The sequence below is a fragment of the Delphinapterus leucas genome, chromosome 19 (genome assembly GCF_059928025.1).
Source record: "Delphinapterus leucas isolate spDelLeu-1000000601 "Yukka" chromosome 19, BTC_Dleu_Yukka2, whole genome shotgun sequence".
Lineage (NCBI taxonomy): Eukaryota > Metazoa > Chordata > Mammalia > Artiodactyla > Monodontidae > Delphinapterus > Delphinapterus leucas.
The window spans coordinates 15798329-15822980 of record NC_143147.1 but is presented as its reverse complement, the minus strand read 5'-3'; the positions used below and the strand labels follow the sequence as shown (position 1 = coordinate 15822980).

The following is a 24652-nucleotide window of genomic DNA, read 5'->3' as shown; positions in this document are numbered from 1 at the left end:
GAAATAAAGAAGGAGCTATGTAAGGCAGCTGACTACAGAGATGACAAACCTTCTTTTTATTTATTTATTTTATTTATTTTTGGCTGCATCAGGTCTTAGTTGCGGCACGCAGGATCTTCGTTGAGGCATGCAGGATCTTTTGTTGTGGCACGTGGGCTTCTCTCTAGTTGTGGTGTGTGGGTGTTTCTCTCCTCTAGTTGTGGCATGCAGGCTCCAGGGAGGAGCCTGAAGCCCGCGTGCCTAGAGCCCGTGCTCTGCAACAAGAGAAGCCACTGCAGTGAGAAGCCCGTGCACCACAACGAAGAGTAGCCCCCGCTAGCTGCAGCTAGAGAAAAGCCCGCGCGCAGCAATGAATACCCAAGGCAGCCAAAAATTTTAAAAAATATGAAATAAAATTTTAAAAATATATATTTTTTTAAAAAAAGAAAGAGTCAAGGTTACCAGTTTCTTGTGTAACATCCCAGGGATAAGAGTATATGTCTGTATAAGTATACTTTTTAACATGAATAGTAGCATACTGTCCTCACTGTTCTATACTTTCAAAGTGTTCTCAAAATGATTTATTTAATTTTTCTGTTATAAAATTCTTCATCCTTTTAGAAGATTTGCAGAATGCAGAAAAGTAGAAGGAAGAAAAAAATTCCCCCAAAGATAACCACTGTTAAAGATTTGGTATATTTTTTATCATGCCACCCCGCCCATTTCATATGGTTGCTTTTTTTTAATTTTTAAAATCTTTTTTTAATTTTTAAATTAAAAATTCTAAACTACAAAAGTAGTGCATGCTCACTGTGAAAGAAAAAAAAAAAGAGATTGATGTAGAAGTATATAAAGGAAAAACTGAAAATCCAGCACACAGCCCCACTCCCTAGAGGTAACCATGATTACCATGTAATCAAAAATATACACTGCACACATAAAACAGGATCCCATGATAAACAGTATTTTTGCAACTTGCTTTTTTTTTTTTTTTTAAGGTTAACAATATGTGTGGGAGATTTTCCATTCTGTATGTATAGTACTACATAATTATTTTCCACGGCTTATAGCATCCCACGATTTTGCTGTACTGTAATTTAATCCATCAACCCACTACTGATGGACTTAGAAGTTGTACCGTTTCCATAAGGTTCTTGAATATTCTGTGCTGGGGGCTTTCAGCTAGGCTTCCTGCATCTTGTTCCCTTCCCCCCACAGTGGTGTGTCCACCTGATGTTTGAGCTTAGTGCCCACGTAGCAAGGATAAACTTAGGAGACAACTTTTCTGTCTGCCGTGATCATCTCTTGTCTAGGGACACATCGGATATTTATCTCAAACACCATTGCATAATCTTTACAGTAGAGCTTAACAAGACAACTTTGGGCCAAATATTTATGGCCTGGGTTTAGCCAAAACCCAAATAATGGCTAAAACACTTCTTCCGGAGAGAAGAGTTACCCCCATCCTTTGGCAGTTGTTGTCTAGAGAGATCTGTTTTAAGCTGCTTTACATTTTTTGTGGCTTTATGATAAACTACCTCAATCCAGTAAATGATGTATGGGGGAAAAAAAAAAGCCATGATCACGGGGAAGGATTTTGAAAAGTTTGGCTCGTTAAACCAGTAAAGACATCCAAGACAGTTTCAGCTTTTCCAAAACGTATGAAGGCTCCAAGGAGGGGCAGATAACTTTATCAGGTTTACTTTTTTGTGTTCATGGTCTAGATAAGATCTTGAAATAAGCATGCTCTTCAAATGTCCTGATTGTCCTCGGAACTACCTGACTCTTCCTTAGTTCTGGGAGCCTTCCAGTCCCTAATAGCACCTATTTTATCTCACTGGGTTTTATAGCTGGGTTTTGTTATCCCAGCTTATAGCCCAAATATTTGAACTCTGAAGTCCAAATTGGCTTTTACCACATTTTACAGCCAGACCAGCCTTACAGATAGTACTTAACACAAACATATTCCAGATGTCGTCTGTACCCTGGCTGAAAAGAGCTGTGTTATTGCTGTGTATCTAGCAGACTCCTCTGTGTAGTGGGACTTCTCCAGAGCAGGACAGGGGACATTGGCGTCTGTCCGTGTTTTGCGTATGGGACTTCCTCTTCCTCCTTTTCTCCTGCTCTGACAGCACTTTCTCCATCCTGTCAGTTCATTCTGGGGTGTCAGCACCAAACCCAGCCAGCTTCCCTGTCCTATCTCTACTGCCTGACCACTTGTCTGAGGACAAATCAGAAAATATTTTACAAAAATTATTCCCCAGGCTGATTTTTTTGTTTTTTTGCGGTACGCGGGCCTCTCACTGTTGTGGCCTCTCCCGTTGCGGAGCACAGGCTCCGGACGCGCAGGCTCAGCGGCCATGGCTCACGGGCGCAGCTGCTCCGCAGCACGTGGGATCCTCCCAGACCGGGGCACGAACCCGTGTCCCCTGCATCGGCAGGCGGACTCTCAACCACTGCGCCACCAGGGAAGCCCTATATCTCTCTTTTGATTAAAAAATTTTCTGCTCTCATTTTTAACTTCTAAGAGCTCTCTTGGTGTCCCTTTTCTAGCATCTTGTTTCTGTTTCACAGATGCTCTTTTGTCTCTTATCTCTCTCTGAGGATGTTCGAGGTGGTTTTGTTTGTTTTTCTTTTGCAGGTAGGCCATCTTCTTTCTGCACAACCTCTGTCCCCTCTCCTTCCCTTCTGGTTGCTTTCTTCTGTTTGTTTTGACTCCCGCCTTTTGTGCTAGGAAAGACAGAGACCAATGTTCTGTAACCCTTGGTTGTCTGTCCATATTTAAGGGACAGGGGCTGGAAAGCTGACCAGCAGCTCTGCTGAGCAGGAAAAGGGGGGCTTCTCAACTGGGAGCCTCACTGCAGGCTTGTCCGGGTGCGCTCTTTCCTGGCGACTCCAGAGGTCATCATCCGTGGGACTTTTCTATTTAGGCTGGTCCGAGGTCACAGAGAACCATCTTTCAAACTTTGCTCCGGAGGGTGTAGATCCAGCTGCCAGAGTGCTGGTTTCTGGGCAGGAAAGGGAGGCGGGGATCTTAACATTCAGTGGGTTCATGGTGACTCACCACCCCTGCTGCCAGTGTATTACTCTCTCCTTCAACTGGGCCTGGGGTTCCCCAGTCCAAAGACCCTCTGTTTGTCTCTGCACTGCCTCCTGAGACAAGAAGCCTTCAGTCTTAGGCTGGGGTGAGGGAGGGCAACTTGCTTAACTACGTAGAGTAGGAGAGGGGACATGGGTAGAGCTGCTTCCTAAACTTTCAGCTGCTCTTCCTGTTATATAGTCCCACCTTCACCCCTTTCCTGAGATACTTGGAGCCACCCGTCCCCAGGCCTCTAAAGAGGCTTCCCAGCTGTCTCCAGCACCAGGACTGGACTCCTCTTCTCCTTATCCATCTGCTTTTGCACTTTCAGATGTTTTCAGTTGTTGTCTTCTTGTATTTGTGGGCTTATGCCTTAGACAAGCGAAAACCCCCTTTACTGTTATTTTGGTTATTTGGGGAGGGGAGCAAAAGTCAACGTGTCCAGTCCGCCTTCTTTACTCGGAGGTTCAGCTTCATTGCTTACCTTTAAGGGTCTCCATGCGCCCCAGCCCCGTACCTCTTGGTCAGGTGTTGGTTCCGGTTTACTCCCTTGGGCGGCCCCACAGCTGCTCTGCCTCTCTTCCTCCCCAAGGTCCCTGTTGATCCTCTTTGTGGAGGTCGACTACTGGGAGCGGCTGCTTTTCGAGACGCCCCATTACGTGGTGAATGTGGCTGAGCGCGCCGAGGACCTGCGCATTCTTCGAGAAAACCTGCTGCTCCTCGCTCGGGACTACAACAGGTGGGGCCCTCGCTGCAGCCCTCCAGAATGCCACTACATGCTCCCTCTTTGTCTTATCCGCCCCATGATGTTGTCCATTTCCTACAGTGTGCGTCCTTCACATTTTGTCCATCTCAAAAAAAAAAAAAAAGGTTCCCGTGCTCTCTCGTACGGCCCTACGATTATTCCTGTCCCTTTCAGTGTTGTCTTCTAGCTTTAGAGTAGAGAGCAAAAAACACCACGTCCCCTCCCACCCCACTGGGCACTTGGACCATATATACTGTCGGCCTGGGTGACTTCTCTAGGGAGGAAGTTGATGGCGTTAGGTTTATGGGTCCAGAACAACATAAGATTCGTTGAACCAAGCAAGGCCGTGCTGGCACTCCTCTTAACACCCTTTGTACTCATCTCTGGAGTGAGGCTTAGCTCGGGGTTGGGTACCTTTCTCAGCCCAGTTCAAGTCCGAGGGGATGGGACCGGCAGTCTTGTTTGGGTGTCTAGAACTGCACGGTCCAGTGTGGCAGCCACTAGGTGCATGTGGCTATTTCTATTCAAGTTAATTAATCGAAATTAAATAAAACTTAAAATTCAGTTACTCATTTGCACAGGCCACGTTTCAAGGGCCCCGCAGCCACACGTGGCTTGTGGCTACCGTACCAGGCAGCACGAATGGTAGACCATTTCTGTCATCGCAGGAAGTATTATTGGAAAGCTCTAGCCTAGAATCATGAACTTTCAGTTCTCCACCAAGTGTCCTGGTGTGGAGGAGAGGTCGTCGGAGCTGATAGCTCCCTGTCAGCTACCGGTCTCCTCTTATGCGCAGGATTATTGCCATGCTGTCCCCAGATGAGCAGGCCCTGTTCAAAGAACGTATCCGGTTCCTGGATAAGAAGATCCACCCTGGGCTCAAGAAACTGCACTGGGCCTTGCAGGGGGCCAGTGCCATCTTCATCACAGAGTGCCGTGTACACGCCAGCAAGGTGGGCCGTGGTCATTAGACCCTAACGGTCTGCAAGGCAGACTGAAAGGCTGGCATGTGGGTAATTAATACCTGAGTCATGGGTAGTGGCGGAGATACCAGGGAGTCGTGTGAAAGAAATGAAGTGTGCTTAGGGAAGTTTTTTTTCTTAATGTCAGCAACTCTAGCTAGAGGACAGTGGGAGGATAGAATTAGGCCCAGAGGGTCTATTCCCAAGCTGAAACTCCCCCATGGCTGGGGTCTGACTCCAGGTGCAGACGATTGTGAATGAGTTCAAGGTGTCCACTCTGACCATTGGCTGGCGAGCCCAAGTGATGTCAGAGACACTGCTGGTACGCATTAGTGGCAAACGGGTGTACAGGGACCTGGAATTTGAGGAGGACCAAAGAGAGCATCGGGCGGCGGTGCAGCAGAAATTGGTGAGCCTGCACCACGATGTGGTGGCCATCATGACCAACTCCTATGAAGTCTTCAAGAACGACGGCCCCGAGGTAGGGGGTCCTGTGGCCAGGGCTTTGTGGGTGGGCAGGTCCTCCGCTCCCCCAGTCCCATCAGACCCTTCTCTTGGCCTTTCCCCTCCCCCCCAACCCCCACGTGCTTCTCAAACATCCTGCTCTAGTCTTGGATTCACCCAACCTTCGGCCTTTCAAACCTCCTTCCTTCAGGACTCGGCGTCCCGTCTTTCTATTGAACCAGCTCGTTCCCTCCCTGTTGGCTGGTTCTCATTTCCCAGGACCTGCCTTGTCTTCCCTGAGGGGCTCTCTTCCCCCTGCTCTTCCCACCAGATTCAGCAGCAGTGGCTGCAGTACACGATTCGGCTGGACCGCATGATGGAGGATGCCCTGCGCCTGAACGTGAAGTGGTCATTGTTGGAACTGTCCAAGGCCATCAATGGGGATGGAAAGACCACCCCCAACCCACTCTTCCAAGTCCTTGTCATTTTGAAGAATGACATGCAGGGAGCTGTGGCACAGGTGGGAACCACTTTGCCCCCAACAGCCCGAAATCATCACACTTTATTTGCCAGTTTCCGTCAATCCTTAAACTTGGCTCTAGGCCCTGACTTTCTCCTACAGCCTCCAGGCCTGGTTCTGCGGTGTCCAGCCTTCCCAGTCCTGAGCTTGTGTCCTCCCGGGCCTGTGCTAAGCCCTCTCCACTGTGCTCCCACAGGTGGAGTTCTCACCCACTCTGCAGACCTTGGCAAGTGTGGTCAATGACACTGGCAACCACCTCTTCTCCACCATCTCTGTCTTCTGCCACCTCCCTGAAATTCTCATCAAGTGCAAGTTTCTTCGTGAGCCCATCTACACAATCGTGGGTGAGTGGGCAGTGGGAGGGCACCAGGTGCAGGGGTAGCAAAAGCTTAGGACCTGGCAGAGCCAGGAGGAGAGACCAGGGCTGTTTCTAGACGTACTGGGCCAGTCATCTCCATGACTGGTGGAAAACCCAGGTCAAAGGGCTGGAATGGGGAAGGGAGAAGGGCCACAGAGGGGGGTCAAAACTAGGTGACTGATGCTCAAGGGGTTTGGGGTTTGGGGTTGGGAGACCAGGAAGGACTTGTTTGGGACTGGGGCTGGGCTATAAGAGCCCTAGACACCAACAGGTGAGACATCTGAATTCTACAGAGTAGAGTCATTCTTTTACTTTCGGCCTCCTCCTTCATTTTCTAATGCTCGTGTTTGAGCTGTATTTCTTTGGGAAGGTGCTATTGGAGGGGAGGTTCTGGGGCAGTGGCCAGGGGCTGGGCTGCAGCTTGGGCCGGGGTGGAAGTTAGTGACAAGCATTTTGCTGGGTCTTGAAGAGCGGGATGAGGACATCAAGAAGATCCAGGCCCAGATCAGCAGCGGCATGACCAACAACGCAGCCCTGCTACAGAACTACCTCAAGACCTGGGACATGTACCGGGAGATCTGGGAGATCAACAAGGACTCTTTCATTCGTCGATACCAGCGCCTCAACCCGCCGGTCTCTTCTTTTGACGCCGACATTGCTCGGTAAGGAGCAAAGGTGGCTATGAGGGTCTGTCTTGAAGAGGCGGAGCGCTGCAGGAGGAGGTCTGACCTGCAGGCTGGCGGAGGGGCAGAAAACTAGAGGACCAGCACCGGACCTAGGGCACTGGGCCTTTGTTTCTCAAGGGGATAGCGATCCGATAAGAGCTGGGCAAGGGCTTCCTTGGTGGCACAGTGGTTGAGGGTCCGCCTGCCGATGCAGGGGACACGGGTTAGTGCCCCGGTCCGGGAAGATCCCACATGCCGCGGAGCGGCTGGGCCCGTGAGCCATGGCCGCTGAGCCTGCGCGTCCGGGGCCTGTGCTCCGCAACGGGAGAGGCCACAACAGTGAGAGGCCTGCGTACTGCAAAAAAAAAAAAAAAAGAGCTGGGCAAGATTTAGGGAAAAAGCTGCTTTGGTGTGAAGTACCACAGGGTCCTGCTGGGAAAGGAGAGATGCTAAGGATCTGAAAGGTGAGAGACGTGAACACTTTCATTTTAAGAACGCAGATGGGAGTTAAATGGAAGAGGATTCTTAAATTCTGATATGAACTCCCGTCTCTTTGTCCTCTAGTCATTCATTCATTCATTCATTTGTTCAAAAAACACCATTGTTATGATGGGTTGTGAGGAATTAAAAACAAAGAAATGAACAAGTTTTTTCCTCCCAAGGGCTCTAGTGCAGTAGGGAAGATAAGAATATTGCTGAAACAGCAGTGGCTGTGGCATCTTGAGGACAGTTGAAATCCCAGCTCTACCACTTACTAGTCATGTCATCTTCGGTCGGTTATTCACATTCTCTGGGCCTCAGTTTCCTGTGAAATAGGTGTTATACTACCGACCTCATAAGGTTGTGAGACTGTTAAGTATATGTGGAAGCACTGTGTGAACTCTGAAGCGCTAATGTGCTGACGTGCTCAGTGTTCTTATACAAGCTTCCATGTGATCAGCGCTGTGAGTCAGGTATGCAAGATGCGGGGCAGTTCGATGAGAGGAGAGAGAATTTTCAGCCGGGGGCATCAGGGGAAGGAGGACGTGGATGAAGGGAGTGACTTTGGGGCAGGACTTTTCAGGATGGGTAGGACATCAGCAGGCAGAGATGGGCAGCGGGAGGGCATTCCAGGCAGAGACAACAGCACGAAGATGGGACCACGTGAGCATGTTCACCAAATAGCGAGTATCCAGAAAGGAAGTCAGCAGAGGGATATATGTTCAGCAGCCAACTTAATCCTCTCAGCAGTCTCGCAGGGTGGGTTCTGTTACCATCACCAGGTTACAGATGAGAAGACCAGGTTCAGAGCAGTTAAATAACCTGCCCGGCGGCACAGAACTAGTGAGCAGTACAGTGTGAACTCCGCCCAGATCTCTGAGCCTCTAAAGCCTTGAATGCAAACCGAGGAGCCTGAAAGCAGCGGTTGGGAAAATGACATGTTCACAGCCGTCTGCTGGGGGACGGGTTGAAGTGGGAGACACCTGGGAGCAGAAGAATGCTTTCGCGCTGCTGGCTGGGAGGAAAATGTCACCCAGGCAGGGCACCTGGCACGTCTGCAAAGAAAAAGACGTCCTAGCGGGGATGTGGGCCTTTTCAGCTACACGGAGGTGGCTAATAACGTGCAGAAGGAGGAGACGGTCCTCAACATCCAGTTTGTGTTGCTGGACTGCTCGCACCTCAAGTTCTCGCTGGTGCAGCACTGCAGTGAGTGGCAGAACAAGTTCACGACCCTGCTCAAGGAGATGGCGGCCAGGCGCCTCCTGGAGCTGCACACCTACCTGCAGGAGAACGCGGAGAAGTACGGCGGGTGGACGTGGGCTCAGGCCGCGCAGGGGGTGGGTAGGCCCAACCTTCGCGCCCGCCCGCCCATGCTCTCTTCGCCCACGCTGCAGAATCAGCCACCCTCCCCAGACGCTGGAGGAACTGGGGGTCAGTTTGCACCTCATGGAGACCCTGCAGCTCGAAATGCCCAACTTGGAGACCCAGATCCCTCCCATACACGAGCAATTCACCATCCTTGAGAAGTACGAGGTGCCAGTTCAGGACAGCGTAAGTTCCTAAGGCGCGCGGCCCACCCACCCGAGCCCGGCCCATTCCCGCCCCAGGTTGCCGGGGACGCTGACGCCCCACGTCGGAGACCCTCGGCTGTCAGGAGGAAGAGCAGAGAAGTGAGCGGGGGAGAAGGTCCAAGGCCCCAAAGCCTCTGAGAGCCAAAGCTAACTCGAATGATCTTTCAGGTCACCCTGAGGATCTCTTTCAGGCCCAGCAACTGCTTGATTTCTTTGGGCCTCATTGCATGTGGAACTTGGACACAGATGCCGGTCCAGAGGATCGGAAAAGAGTTCTTCGAAGTGTTGGTGGGACGGGCAGAGCTCCTGCTCGTGGGCCACCTCCACTCTGTGATGTCCCCAGGTGCTGGGGATGCTGGACAGTCTCAGCGGGCAGTGGGTCGCCTTCCAGCAAGCTGTGCTGGACAGTGAACAAATGCTGAAGAGGCACAAGGAGAAGTTCAAGACAGGCCTCATTCACTCAGCTGACGATTTCAAGAAGAAAACACACAACCTTCTGGAAGAATTTGAATTCAAAGGTACCCGTCTCGCAACCTCTCCCCTGGCTTCCCCTTTGTCTTGACCCAGTCTTTCAAAGCCTAGGTCCCGGGGGAGGTGCAGACAAGGCTGAGCATGGGAAAGAGCCTGGCACGTCTGTCGGTGACACTCCTGTTGTCGCTGAGTCTTGGCTGGAAGGCAGCAGCCCAGCTCATAGCCTCTCCAGTTTTCTTACACTGACTTTTCATGTCCCACCCATTTCTGACTCTCGAGCCACAGTAGTGTCAACACATTCTTTCAACGCGTTCCCTCTCGTTTTCCTTCTCTTGTGGGAGGAGAGAAGCTCACCTTGGATTCTCCACAGGCCCCTTCGCCAGCAACGTGGGGCACCAGGCGGCCCTGGGGCAGATAGCCCACGTACGGGCCGTGCTGAACACCATGCGGGAGGAAGAAAACAATCTCCACGCCAACCTGGGCATCTTCAAGATCGAGCAGCCAGCCTCCAAGGACCTGCAGAACCTGGAGAAGGTGGTGTGCCGAGCAAGGCCCTCGTGGTGACCAAGGGTAGGGGGCAGGAGGCAGGAGAGTGGGTCCCAACCGGCCTGGGAAAACAACCGGGGCCAGGAAGATGGGTACGCGAGGAGCTTTTTTTAAAAAAATGGGGGGAAAACTCAGGTAACAAAAGAACCATTTTAAAGTGAACGGTTCAGTGGCGTTTAGCACATTCACAATGTTGTATAACCATCACCTCTAATTCTAAAACATTTTCATTACCCCCAAGAGAAGCCCTATACCCGTTAGCAGTAACGCCCCATTCCCTCTCCCCCCAGCCCCTGTCGACCACTAATCTCTTTTCTACTTACAGTTGACCCTTGAACAACAATGGGTTTGAATTGAGCAGGTCCGCTTATACGCAGATGTTTTTCAATAGTAAATACTACAACACTACACAATCTGTGGTTGAATCCACGGGTGGGGAACCATGGATATGGATGAACTGCGGATGTGGAGGGCAGACTATAAGTTATACACAGGCTGTCTCGATTGAGTAGAGGGTTGGTGTCCCTAACGCCTCTGGTTTTTAATGGTCAACTGAACATGGGTTTTGCCTATTGTGGACATTGTGTGTAAAGGAAAGCATGCAATACGTGACTTTTTGTGTCTGGCTTCTTTCATTTAGTGTAGTATTTTCAAGGATCATCCGTGTCGTAGCATGTGTCAGTGCCCCATTTCTTTCTATGGGTGAATAATATTCCGTTGTATGGATTTTGTTTATCCATTAACCTGTCGATGGACATTTGGGTTGTTTCCACCTTTTAGCTACCGTTAAGTGGTGCTGCTGTGACTGTGCACGTACTTGTATTTGTTTGAGCTCCCGATCCCAGTTCTTGTGGGTATGTACGTAGGAGTGGAATTGCTGGATCATAGGATAACTCTATGTTTAACGTTTTGAGGAACCTCCAAGCTGTTTTCCACAGCAGCTGCAGCAGTTTACTCTCCCACTAGCAGCGTACGAGGGTCCCTACTTCTCCACATCCTTGCCAGCATGCCCGCCCCCCCCGCCTTTACTTTTGGTTCTAGCCATCCTGGTGGGTATGAAGTATCTCACTGTGGTTTTGATTTGCATGTCCCTACTGACTAATGACGTTGAGGATCTTTTTCTTTTTGTTATATATTATTTATTTACTCATTTATTTTGGCCGCATTGGGTCTTCATTGCTGCACGCGGGCTTTCTCTAGTTGCGGTGGGCGGGGGCTACTCTTCGTTGCGGTGTGCGGGCTTCTCATTGCGGTGGCTTCTCTTGTTGCGGAGCACAGGCTCTATCTAGGTGCACGGACTTCAGTAGTTGCAGCACGTGGGCTCAGTAGTTGTGGCGCACGGGCTCAGTTGCTCCGCGGCGCGTGGGATCTTCCCGGACCGGGACACGAACCCGTGTCCCCTGCATCAGCAGGCGGACTCTCAACCACTGCCCTGAGGCTCTCTTAAGGCAAGAGAGTGGAGGAGAAAGAAATGTGAACTGAGGAGGCAGCTGTGTGTTGCCAGGAGGGAAAAGCTTCTCAGAATGAGAGGAGGAGAGGCCCTGCGTGTTTGCCAGGGAGGAGGAGGGCGAGAGTCACATCACTCAGTGCACCTGTCTGCTCTTGGCCACGAAGGAGTTGGACGCGCTGCAGCAAGTCTGGGAGATCACCCGAGACTGGGAGGAAAACTGGAACCAGTGGAAAACCGGCCGGTTCCTGACCCTGCAGACGGAGGCCATGGAGACCATGGCCCACGGGCTGTTTCGCCGCCTCACCAGACTGGCCAAAGAGTACAAGGTGCGTGGGGAGAGGGTGGGGGGCTGCCGGCAGGCTGACTGAGGAAGAGGCCATGTGGGAAAGATGGTCAGGTCTTCCGACACCTCTCGCTTTTGCTCAGGACCGAAACTGGGAGATTATTGAAACCACTCGCTCAAAAATAGAGCAGTTCAAGAGGACCATGCCTCTCATCTCGGACCTGCGAAACCCCGCCCTTCGAGAGCGGTGAGGCTGCCCCTCGGCTCCTGGGGGTCGCCCCCTGGCCTCGCCGTCACCTGGTTCTCCCGGTTGTCCCCTCCATGGCGTTCCTAGCTCTCTCTGCCCCTCTGTTCACCAACACACGCCTTGAAGAAGGCTTCCCAAGAGCCCACCGCCGTCCTCTGTCTGTCACATCGTCCTGGGTTCTCCAGCCTTCTTGGCTCTTTCCCTTCCGTCGCCCCTCAATTTATGTTGCCTGTCAGAGCTAAGCTTTACGTCTTCTGTCCTACAGACACTTGCACATTGTAGCCCAAAGCCTAATAACTTTTGTCCCTTAGGGGTTTTGCTTTTGTGCCTTGTTTAAGAGGACCCCGTCTACCCCAGTGTTGTAGACACACTCTCTCCATAGACACAGAAAGTGTAGACACACTTTCTTCTCATACTTTATAATTTTGCTTTTCAAGTTTACCTCTTTTACTGCATCTGGAATTTATCACATGATAGAAGAAGGCTTTGAAACCATTGAGGCTAGAATAAACTATTTTATAAATGGTGTTTTAATAATTATCTATCTATTCACTTAGGAGTAGGTAATTTTACTCCTTTGGTATTGCCTCCAGCATAATGTTTTTGGCAATGCTTCTCTAATAAGTATTATGCAATTAAGTATCACCTAACCGCTTTATTTGCTTAAGTTATTTACCCTCTCTAAGCCTCAGTTTCTGCATGGGTAAATGGAATAACATGGATAGAGTGGTCTTCATTTATAGAGTGGCCGTGAAAATGAAATGGTTCATGTAAAGCAGTTGGCCCAAGGCATCATCTTTAGTGGGCCTGCAACCATCCGTCCTAACTCCCTCTCCAGAGAGTCAGCGCCTCAATCTCTGTATTCCCCACAGTGCCTCAGATTGTATGTTAGAGGCTATTGAGTAAATATCTGTTGAATCGTGAATTAATAAATACACGGAATCATAATATCCCAATGGGAGAAAGCCATTGGGGGGTGATGCTGATACTTTCCGGTAGGCTCTGGTGTTCCAGCGTCCTGATCTGACCTTTTGTCCCTGGCTGCAGGCACTGGGATCAGGTCAGGGATGAGGTCCAACGGGAGTTTGATCAGGAATCTGAAAGCTTCACCTTGGAGCAGATCGTGGAGCTTGGGATGGATCAGCATGTGGAGAAAATTGGGGAGATCTCTGCCTCAGCAACCAGAGCGCTGGCTCTAGAGCTGGTACGACAGAGTCCTCTCCCATGGTCCCTCATTTCCTAAGCTTCCTGGAACAAAGGCTTCCAGCTTTTCATCATCTGATGGCCCCTCCCCGCTCCTATTACCCTTGGGGACTAAATACCTGATTGATCTGTTCCCCAATTTCTTTCTGCAGGCATTACAAAACATCGCCAAGACCTGGGATGTGATTCAGCTAGACATAGTCCCCTACAAGGATAAGGGCCATCACCGGCTCAGGTAGACAGGGCTGTGTGACCTGGGCTGCAGAGTGGGGACCGAGGCTTGGCAGATGGGGCTGGACTATGGTTTTGATACCTTCCACCGCAGAGGTACAGAAGAAGTATTTCAGGCGCTGGAAGATAACCAGGTGGCTCTGTCTACCATGAAGGCATCTCGTTTTGTCAAGGCCTTTGAGAAGGATGTAGACCACTGGGAACGCTGCCTCTCCCTCATTTTGGAAGTTATTGAGGTGGTGCTCACAGTGCAGCGTCAGTGGATGTACCTAGAGGTCAGGATTCACTGCCCGAGCTCTCCCTACCTGCTGTTTTGACTCCTTTATTTGTACAGGACCTAGATAGTTGCCCTGTTATCGGCCCCGTTTTCCCACCTCCAAAGCCATTCTTCATCTGGGACCTAGGCATCTGACTCTTGGTTATTACCTCTCATCTTCAGCCCCCTCCTTGAAAAACCTTTGTTCTTTTTCCATTTTTCTTCTCGGACCCACATACCTAGCCTCCCAATCCCAAGTTTCCTTCTAGAACTTGAGCATCTTGCCCTTTGGTTCTGATGCTCTTTATCTTCTCCTCAACTGTCATTCCTGGTCTGAGAGCAGGGAGCAGAGTGTGGAGAGTGTGTGAGAAACAGCCTCTCACGCCAGTTGTTTGGCCCTTCAGAATATCTTCCTAGGAGAGGACATCCGCAAGCAGCTGCCCAATGAATCAGGCTTATTTGACCAGGTCAACGGCAACTGGAAAGACATCATGGGCCGGATGAACAAGGACCCCAATGCTCTCCGGAGCACCCACTATCCAGGTCTGAGCCCTGACGTAACCTCAGCTGGTGCTATACGTATGTGAAGTCATGGCCACATTCTTCATTTACTGAAAGACTGACCATTGCACCTGGCTGTCCTACCATCACCACCACCTCTTCTAAGCATTAAATAGTAGTTCCGTAAATTAAACTCAGCACACATTTGAGCAGAGTACAGTATAGTGGTTAAGAGGATGGGATGTGGAATCAGACAGACCTGAGTTCAAACTCTGACTCATGCCTTACCGATTGTGTGCTCTCAGGCGGCCTGCTTCCTCCGTACTGCAGTTTCCTCACCTGTAGTGTGTGTGGGGTTAACGATAGCTATTTCTCAGGGTCTTTGTAAGGATAATAGAGGAGTATGTAGCACTCAGTACAGTGTCTGGCGTAAAGTTAGTGCTCAGTCATTAGTACTGTGCCTCAAGAAACACTGATCGAGGAATCACTCTTCTTCTCTAGCTGGTTCATTCGATGAGATGATGCAGGTAAATGAGATAATGCAAATAAAGCACTTGTCACATTAAACGGCACAGAGAAAACCTTTGGTTACTATGAGCTATTGTTATTACCGTGACTTTAATTGGTTTATCAGATTAGCTAGTCTTTAATGTAGACATTTTGGTAGGCATGGGGATTGGGTAAGGGGATGGGGGAGAGATGTACACATAGTGAGGTCTGGTTGATTGTGCTCGATTGGGGTAAAGAATCAGGAAGTCGCGTTTGGCGACGGGTACCTACAGTGCATGTCTTGAGAAGAGTTTTGGCATGGGGTACGGAGGACCTCTTTGTTTTGCCAAGGGCCAATCTAACAATTCTTCATTTTCCCAAGAACCTTAAGTATACACGTCAAAAAACAATTATTATTCAATTACTCGGGTAAAATATAAGTATTAAGATGTGCAAAATTGAGTGACAACATGAATTTTTTAGAAATAATATTTGAGATAATTGACATAATTACATTTTAGAACAATTTATAAGCAGAACCATCTCTTCGTTGAACCCACAGAACAAAGCTGTGTGGTCCACTGCTACCGGCTCTCCCTGTGGTCTCCAGGGGCTACTCGGGTGGTCGCTCAAAGTTCTAACAGCCTGTAGGCTTTGTACTTGAAGGCCTGAGGGTCACCTCAGAGTTCAGACTCTGTGACATCCATGCTTTCTTCAGAAAGCTAGAAACTTGGAAGACCAGGAGATCAGCTAATCAAAATCTAGTGCTGGGAGAAAACTAACATTATCAAGAACCTACAAATGGGAACACATTTTATCTTATGTCTCGAATTTTTCTTTGAGGTGGATCTCATTACCATTTTACAAAGAGGTAAAAGCTCCCTGAGGTTAACCGACAATGCTAATTAAGTGAGAGCCGCCGTTTGGATGGCCACCGTCTGCCTCCCAATCTAGTGCTCTTTTTGTTTGTTTGTTTGGCCACGCCGCACAGCTTGTGGGATCTTAGTTCCCCAACCAGGGGTCGGAACCGCACCCCCTGCAGTGGAAGCTCGTAGTCCCAACCACTGGACCGCCAGGGCATTCTCTCTAGTGCTCTTTTTGCTCTGTCACGAGGGACACTGGCAACCCCAGTGACTGCAGACCCCTTTCATTGTGTGCGTGTGATATGTATTTAAATCTAATGGGTTTTTTTCAATTTATTTATTTTTGGCTGCATTGGGTCTTCGTTGCTGCACACGAGCTTTCTCTAGTTGTGGTGAACGGGGGCTACTCTTTGTTGCAGTGTGTGGGCTTCTCATTGCGGTGGCTTCTCTTACTGTGGAGCACCAGCTCTAGGGGGCGCGGGCTTCAGTAGCTGTGGCACGTGGGCTCAGGAGTTGTGGCTCACGGGCTCTAGAGTGCAGGCTCAGCAGTTGTGGCGCACGGGCTTAGCTGCTCCACGGCATGTGGGATCTTCCTGGACCAGGGCTCAAACCCTTGTGCCCTGCATTGGCAGGTGGATTCCTAACCACTGCACCAGCAGGGAAGTCCCAAATCTAATGTTTTAACCTGTTGAATTGTTTATGTGCAGAACAAGCTCTAATTTTCAGAAGCTCTTGGGATGATCGGCAGAGCCCCACTTCTTTGGTGGGAAAGGACTGATGGGAGATGTAGTTATATTAATGGAATTGTATAATTAATACGTAATGTATAATGCGTACAATAGTGTATAATGAATACTTAATAATGAATTAATGAAGAGGATGGGAAAAGAGTGACTGGGGACACTGCATCTGCTTCCAAAAACCATATGGCAGTCTGTGCCCCAATACTCAAGAGCTGGCAAAGCGGATATAGTTGGAGGCTCCAGATCTACTCAGGGCAATGGTACAAGGGCCACCAAATATCATTCACTGTTCTCTTCTCCAGGCCTCCTGGACACATTGATAGAAATGAACACAATCCTGGAAGACATCCAGAAGTCTCTGGATATGTATTTAGAGACCAAGCGCCATATTTTCCCCCGCTTCTACTTCTTGTCCAACGATGACCTCCTGGAGATTCTGGGCCAGTCCCGCAACCCAGAGGCTGTGCAGCCACACCTCAAAAAATGCTTTGACAACATCAAATTGCTGAGAATGCAGAAGGTCAGTAGAGGTGGCCATGATGCGAAGGAGGGCAGGGGAGGGATGGTGACGTCAAGGTGTTCAAGGCCTCGGAGGGGACCGTGCCCTCCCAGCAGGAGGGGGATATAATGATTCTGGGTATCTGGGACAGAACTTTCTAGAATTGGTAATACAGAGGGGAGGGGGGAGGAGCAGATATTACCCTCCAAGGGCTCAAGAGCTTCCTGTTCCTGCAGGTCGGGGGACCCAGCAGCAAATGGGAAGCGGTGGGAATGTTCTCGGGCGACGGCGAGTATGTCGATTTCCTCCACTCGGTACTTCTAGAAGGACCTGTGGAGGTGAGCTGCAACGAGGGCCTAAGAAGCAAGCTGACTCTTCTAAGTTTGCTTGGCTCTGTGAGGAGAGGGCATCTCTGTGAAGGGATATTAGTCACTTTTTGCCCTCCCACCTGCCATTCCTAAAACCCTTAACCTCTACCCTGCACCCGAACGTCGGACAGTCTGCCCCCTAGTCTCCATTTCCCTCGGGGACGCAGGCCGGCCGCTTCCCAGCTCCTGCTCTTCTCTTGGGCCCCAAAGCCCCGGAGTCCTGTTTCCCAAGCACCTTCACTCTGGGGACTCCTGACTCTGGCCCTTAGGGCGAGCCACCCTGTTCCTACCTCCCCCCAGTCCTGGCTTGGTGATGTGGAGCGGACCATGAGGGTGACCCTCCGGGACCTTCTCCGGAACTGCCGCCTGGCCCTCAAGAAGTTTCTTAACAAGAGGGACAAGTGGGTGAAGGAGTGGGCTGGCCAGGTGAGCTGGGGTCAATGGAAATGAGGGAACAAGGAGGACCGAGCCGAAAGGAAGCAGCCAGTGTAAAGACAGGATCTTCTTCTTCTTTTTTTCTTTTAAATATTTATTTATTTATTTGGCTGCATCGGGTCTTAGTTGCAGCATGTGGGGTCTAGTTCCCTGACCAGGGATCGCACCCAGGCCCCCTGCACTGGGAGCGTGGAGTCTTAGCCACTGGACCACCAGGGAAGTCCCTAAGGACAGATTCTTGAGTCGCACAAAAGGCAGGTTTCCTGCCCCCTGTTCTGGGCTGTGGCCCCAGAAGCCTGCACCGTGGACCCTCAGCTCCTGACTTGGGCACGTGCCCATCCTTCAGAGCAGTTTAGGCGTAGTGAGAGGAGTAGCAGCTGGTCCCGGAAGAAGCTGGGTTTTGGGAGCCGGGCTGTGTGTGTGGCCAGGGACAGGGCTTTGGAATAGAGCCTCTACACGTGCCCCAGGTGGTGATCACTGCCAGTCAGATCCAGTGGACGGCTGATGTCACCACGTGCCTGCTGACAGCTAAGGAGCGGGGAGACAAGAAAATCCTCAAGGTCATGAAGAAGAAGCAGGTGGGGAGCCCTGCCAGGACGGGAGAGGCCTGGAGTTAGAGCTGGAGGAAGGGGGCAATACATTGGGTCAGAATTAGCGATGAGCTGGTGGGAAAGGGTCCGAACGAGGGTGCGTTATGGGAGGCGTCCAGCAAGAAGAGGTTGGGTGGGTCAGAAGTACGTCTCCCTGTGGTGATGTTGGGGGCCAGGAGCTGCAGTGGGGGTGGGGTCAGCATTGCGGTTGGATGTGGAATGATGCTGGGACGAGGCGTGATTAGGGTTTGGTGGCATTGCTCGGGCCACCTTCTTCTCTGGCACCTCGTTCCGCAGGTGTCAATACTGAGTAAGTACTCGGAAGCTATCAGGGGGAACCTGACCAAGATTATGCGCCTTAAAATTGTGGCTCTGGTGACGATAGAAGTCCATGCCCGGGACGTGTTGGAGAAGCTTTACAAGAGTGGCCTCATGGACGTCAGCTCCTTCGACTGGCTCAGCCAACTGCGCTTCTACTGGGAGAAGGTGCCGAAGGGCCAGCTTCCCACTCCCGTACCCTAAACCCGATCCTAATGCTTTAACTAAATTCATGTTCTCTAAATACAGTAATATCCCAACCCGACCCTTAGTCCTATCACAGCACCCTAATCCAGCTGGTAACTCTCTCTCGAATCTGCCAAGTAAGGAGTGGCAAGTGGCGCTTTTCCAGGGAGTGCCCACGCTGGGTGTCACTTGATCGGCACTCAGAAAGACTCCAAGCAGCTGCTGCAGTAGTTTGGGCTGGACACGTGCAGCGTGACCCCCAGTGTCCATCTTGGCCGTAAGCCCGTCCCTCCTCCTAACTCTGAACGGAGCCCCCAGCCTTCTCCCTGCAACTCCCCTGCCGCTTCCAGTCCTCCTGTCAGCCATCGCTGCAGCTCTGTGTCTTCCTCCAAGCCCGCCCCTCTCTTACTCTGCCCTGTTTCCCTAGGATCTCGACGACTGTATGATCCGCCAGACCAACACACAGTTCCAGTATGGTTATGAGTACTTGGGTAACTCTGGCCGGCTTGTCATCACCCCGCTGACAGACAGGTCGGCCGTGGGGAGGCAAACAAGGGGCTTGGGGTAGGGGCAGCGAATGCCGAGCCAAGGCTTCCAGGAGTCCGGCTTGAGTCCTGTCCTCCATCCCCAGGTGTTACATGACACTGACCACGGCCCTGCACCTGCATCGAGGTGGATCCCCCAAAGGTCCCGCAGGCACAGGGAAGACCGAGACCGTCAAGGACCTGGGCAAGGCCCTCGGCATATATGTCATCGTGGTCAACTGCTCTGAGGGTCTGGACTATAAGTCCATGGGCCGGATGTACTCAGGCCTGGCCCAGGTTAGCATCCTGCCAGCCTGGCCAGGAGGCCCCTTCGATATCTTTTAGTTCTAGAAAATCAGCTGAAACCCAGATCTGTTTCAGTGCTTTGTAGCTGACGACACTGCATCGCCTCATTTAGTTCTTACAACTGGGGAAATCCCTGCGCCTCCCTGAGCTTCACTTTGCTTATTTGCAAAATCACAAGATTATGTAAGGATTCAATAACTCATGCACACTGGAGTCGCTCAACACCCACAAGTTCCCTACCCTGGTCACTTTCCCACCCACACCTCTCAGGCATTCCCCTAGATCCTTCCTGTCTGATGGAAAGTTCTGGCCAGAAACCACAACAGTGCTACGGGGCCCCCTCCACCACACACACACACACACACACACACACACGCACGCGCGTGCGCACACACACACACACGCGCGCGTGCGCACACACACACACACACATTCATTTTAGAGGCTGCTGCTCCTATCCAAACATTTCAGGGAGAATATGTTAGTCACAATTTTTAGTTTCTCCCAGTCTGGGGGTACTTTTCTTGCTCCCAGCAACTCCCCCCCACCCACAGATGGGCGCCTGGGGCTGCTTTGATGAGTTTAACCGCATCAACGTGGAAGTGCTATCCGTGGTGGCCCAGCAGATCCTGTCCATCCTCTCAGCCCTGGCTGCCGGCCTCACCCGCTTCTATTTTGAGGGCTTTGAAATAAATCTGGTGTGGTCCTGTGGGATCTTCATCACCATGAACCCTGGTAAGGGCCTGGGAGTGGATGGGACTCCTGCGGGGAGAACTGAGTGTTCAGGGCAAATAACTGTGCATCCCCCCACCCCCTGCCAGTGTTTTTAGCCAAGTGAAATGTGGCTAAAGACCATAAAGTGTGAGAGAAGGATAAACATACACATTTCTGGGAGAAGGGGTGGCAATCTTACTGTTCTCCCTAAAGGGATTAATAACAGCTTGCAGGCATATATGTAGCCCTAGTCTTTTAAAGTGCTTAGCCATCTTCTTTTGTTGGACTAGCTCCCAGAGTTCTGGTGTGTCTGCCATCCCTTTTGCCGAATGGGAGAACCTCCCCCAAAGTGCAGGGCCTAGGGTCTCTCATTACTGGTGCCTGAGAACAGCTCTGGGGGAAGGAACTAGGAGAAAACAGGAAAGGTTCTGGTACTGAAAGAATCAGATAAACAGGTGCGATTTCTATTAGCACTAACGTGAGTTATACATGGAACTTGGAGAGATGGGAACTTGACAGCTCTGTGATTTGAGTTTGAATCAGGGCCATGCAGAAGGTTAAGGAAAGGACCAGGGGTAGGAAAGAAGAGCAAAGTGGTGTGGGAAGAGCCAGGGCTGAGATGAGAAAGGAAGAGGTCTCAGAGTTGGAGCTGGGGAGAGAGTTAGGGATAGAGCTGGGGATGGGGAAAATGGGACTGATTAGGAAGTAGGTCTTTGGGAAGCAGTATGGATTCTGAATAAATGGTGCTGTTTTCCAGGCTATGCTGGTCGCACAGAGCTTCCTGATAATCTTAAATCCATGTTCCGTCCAGTTGCCATGGTGGTGCCCGATGCTACCCTCATTGCAGAAATCATTCTCTTTGGGGAAGGATTTGGCAACTGCAAGGTATTCTGATAATCTCTTGTCTCCAACACTTTATTTCCCTTCCGTGATTATTCTCTGGACCGGAGAACCCCCTGGAGGCCTCATAATCAGTTTATCCTACAAGGAACTTACATGGCTGTCAGTAGGATATGGAGGGAGGTCTCCCCTCTATGGTGTCACTAGTCCTTGATGGCACGATTCACAGGATCTTCTCATCAGAATTGTGCATAGAGCACTTCCCAGCTGCTCCAAGTCCCGGGACCTAGCTTCTTGGATCTGTAACTGTCCCTAGATGAAGCAGAGGGATTGGTGGGGAGATGGATTGTTTCCTCCTCTATTTTGTTCTCCAGATTCTGGCCAAGAAGGTGTACACACTTTACTCGCTGGCCATGCAGCAGCTCTCCAGACAGGACCATTATGACTTTGGCCTACGTGCCCTCACCTCCCTCCTGCACTGCGCTGGCAAGAAGCGCCGCCTGCAGCCGGATCTGTCTGATGAAGAGGTAGATTGAGGACACAACCGATGGACCTTAACCTCCATTGTCACTGGTCCTATGCACCTTCACTGAAGTTTTTGAGATCCTTACTTTCGCAGGCTTAGGTTTCCCACCCTCCTGCCCCTCCCCTCAGGTGTTGCCTGAGTTCCACCTGTCCTATCGCCAAAGACTAGCTCGGATGTATCCATTGTTCTTAGCTCCTGCCTCTCACCCAGTTGGAGAGGAAGGGCCTAATGAGTACCTCGGCCCTGGCTTCGCGAGCCTGAGTCTCTGTCTTTTCCCATTCAGGTTCTGCTGCTCTCGATGAGAGACATGAACATCGCCAAGCTAACTTCAGTGGACGTGCCACTCTTCAATGCCATCGTGCAAGATCTATTCCCCAGCATCGAGCTGCCGGTCATTGACTACGGCAAGGTATTTGTTCCTCAAGACTCTCCCTGACCTCATGTGTGAATGTGGGTCTGGAAACAGGACACCTGGCCTCCAGGCCTTGTTCTGTCCTTCACTAGCTGTCCATTCACTGGCTGTGACTTTGAGCAACACAGTTGGCCTCTCTTTGGGCTTCCTTATCTATAAAACCATACAGGCCTATTCAAACATTCTACTTTCTCACCTCAACTCCCTACTCCCTGACTCAGCTGCTCAGGTACTTCTACTCATCAGTTCCTTGACTTCACTGAGACCGCTGATCCCCTGGCCTCTCTACTTTCTACCTGGTAGCCCTCTCCTTTCTCTACCTCTCTTCTCATTCAGGGAGTTTTGAGGAGAGACTGCTAGGAGCTCTTTGAAATGTGAGAGGAGTGGGATGGAAGAGGCCAGGGAAGGAGCATTTTAGAAAGTGTAGGAATTTTCTTCTCTGGCAGTATGGTAGTTTAGATACCCTGAATGATCCTTTCGGTTGAAACCACTAAACTGCTGGATAAAAATATAAAAATACATCTTTTAAAATGTATTGCTAAACTGGCAAGAAAGAAAGAATCCTGGGATGAGGAGGGGGAGTAAAAGCAGGGAGGCAAGTAAATGAGAAAGCTGGATTTCTCCCCGAAAGTTTTTGTTGAACTTAAGGCACTGGGGGTAGGAGATGAAGCAGCCCACATTTTGAGGTATAACAGAAAACCCAGTCATGCATAAACTTCCGTCCACAAGGGAAAACACCTTCAGTAAGTGGGAAAATGAGAAACCCACCACTGACGAGGGTCCATGCAGTAAAGAAACATGCTTGTCATGACCTTTGATGATGAGAGGAAGGGGCAAAATCTCCTTTGAGATTTCCTAACCACAAGTCAGCCCTCACATGGCTCCTGGTCATAATTTATTTTAATGTGTAATGCCCCAAATCTCAAATTTAGAACTTAAAGTACTTCCAGTTTGTTAGTGTCTCCCCCAAGTGACTGGCAGAAGCAAATGCAAATTATTTCTAGAATAATGAAGCTTCAACTTAAGCCTCAAAGAATTCTCATAAAAGTCCAAGAAAATGAGCAGCTTCTGGTCAAAAATCACAAAACACACAAGGAAACAAGATACTATGAATGGGATGCCGAAGAACAACAAAACAGAATCAGATCCACAAAGACTTCAAACATGGAAAATAATCAGCACAGAATTCTAGAAATAACTAAATTTAATATGTTTAAAGAAATAAGAGAGGGGAATTCCCTGGTGGTCCAGTGGTTAGGACTCTGCACTTTCACTGCCAAGGGCAAGGGTTTGATCCCTGGTCGGGGAGCTAAGATCCCGCAAGGGCAAGCCGCACAGCACAGCAAAATAAATAAAGAAATAAGTAAAAATAAAGAAACAAGAGAGGAGCTTGAAACTGTGATCCAGGAACAAGAGACTTCTAAACAAAGTAGGATTGAAAAGAACCAACAGCATTCCTACAAATGAAAAAATATTATAATTGAAATGTTAAAAATCCAGCAACTCACAGGGAGGACTTCCAGATAAAAAGGTGGATTAAAAACAATTTTGTTTCCTTTTGAAAACCTGCTACAACTACTCTAAAGAGATTTTTACAAATAAGGCATCTATACCCGAAAGGATGGGGAGAATGGGAGAGGCAATGACAGCAAAATTGTGACATGGGAAATAAATGAATCAAGTTGTGACTTACTCAGCAAACCTGAGAGGCTGGAAGTGGGGAGAATTGTGAGTTGGGAGTAGGTGGGGGGAGTGAGTAAAGGAGGTGTAGCTGAAACGAGAAGGATTGGCAGCAAACAGTCTTGGGAGCAGGTCTCCCCTTCTCTGCGACCCTGGATAGCCGTGCCTCTCCCACTTTGGTGGAAGACTAGAGGGTAAGGATAGTAGGTCTCTGGTCTGGGGGACACATGGTATAGTTGAGGGCGGGAGAAAACTCTATTAAAAATGGGGATTAAGTGAATGTTTACACATTGAATGCTGAGACCCTTAGCCTTCTCTGAAGCCCCCAGAATGCCGGCAGCCAGCCAGCCAGGAAATTAGAAGGGTTCTCTCTGGGGAATCTCTCTGTCCCAAGAGGAACGAACAAGACATCGACAATGGAAATTTCCCCACAAAAGTCCCAGATAAATCATCTACAGTGACACTCACAGTCTACAGGCCCCACTCACACACTCAGAGCTTCCATTCAGCTCTTTAGTCCTCCACCCTTGTATATGAGCCGAAAACCAAGGCTCACCACACATCTGAGGAAGGCCTCTAACATGAAAGCAGCCAAAACAAATAGGAAAAAGCAAACTGGAGAAAATAGATAATGCAGAGAGAAGAAAAGTTTTTAAAATAAATCTATCATTAGTATACTCAGAGAGAAGATTAAGGTATTGTATCCATGAAGTACTGATGAAATGCTATTGGAAAAGGAATATTCCAGAGAGTAGAGCAGAGCAGACAAAGCGGGAAAGAGATTAAGATTCAAGTGCCAGTCTAGGAAAGACAACACTGAAATACCAGCAGTTCCAAAAAAAGTAGGAACAGAGGGAATGGAGGAGGCCAGGATCAGTAATGAAACAATTCACGAAGAATCCCCAGAACTGTCGCATCTAAGTTTCCATAATTAAAGGATCTATAAATGCATGACATAATAGATAAAACAAATCCTTACCAAGGCCCAGCATTGTGAAATTTTAAAACACTAGGAAAAGGAGAAGATTTAACAAGCTTCCAAAAAGGGAGAAGAAAAAGAGATGACATGCAAAAGATCAAGAATTAGAATGTTGGACTTCTCAATAGCAATATTGGCTCTGTAAACAATGAAGCAGGCTTCAACATTCTGAAGGAAAATTATTTCCAA

General features: G+C 49.7%; 1 protein-coding gene across 1 annotated transcript in view; it reads left to right on the top strand.

The window, feature by feature from the left end:
* Positions 1-24652, top strand: part of LOC111185804 (dynein axonemal heavy chain 2) — an 84427-nt gene that overhangs the window by 22291 nt on the left and 37484 nt on the right. Inside the window, 27 exon segments of the mRNA XM_089899939.1 lie at positions 3651-3797; positions 4600-4756; positions 5007-5246; positions 5541-5729; positions 5926-6073; positions 6557-6749; positions 8332-8532; positions 8627-8783; positions 9147-9321; positions 9645-9808; positions 11435-11596; positions 11697-11800; positions 12848-13004; positions 13156-13238; positions 13329-13509; positions 13895-14033; positions 16389-16606; positions 16822-16923; positions 17254-17379; positions 17856-17966; positions 18276-18464; positions 18910-19013; positions 19114-19303; positions 19867-20047; positions 20784-20911; positions 21241-21393; positions 21676-21801. Coding sequence (XP_089756065.1) covers positions 3651-3797; positions 4600-4756; positions 5007-5246; positions 5541-5729; positions 5926-6073; positions 6557-6749; positions 8332-8532; positions 8627-8783; positions 9147-9321; positions 9645-9808; positions 11435-11596; positions 11697-11800; positions 12848-13004; positions 13156-13238; positions 13329-13509; positions 13895-14033; positions 16389-16606; positions 16822-16923; positions 17254-17379; positions 17856-17966; positions 18276-18464; positions 18910-19013; positions 19114-19303; positions 19867-20047; positions 20784-20911; positions 21241-21393; positions 21676-21801 — 4225 coding nt within the window.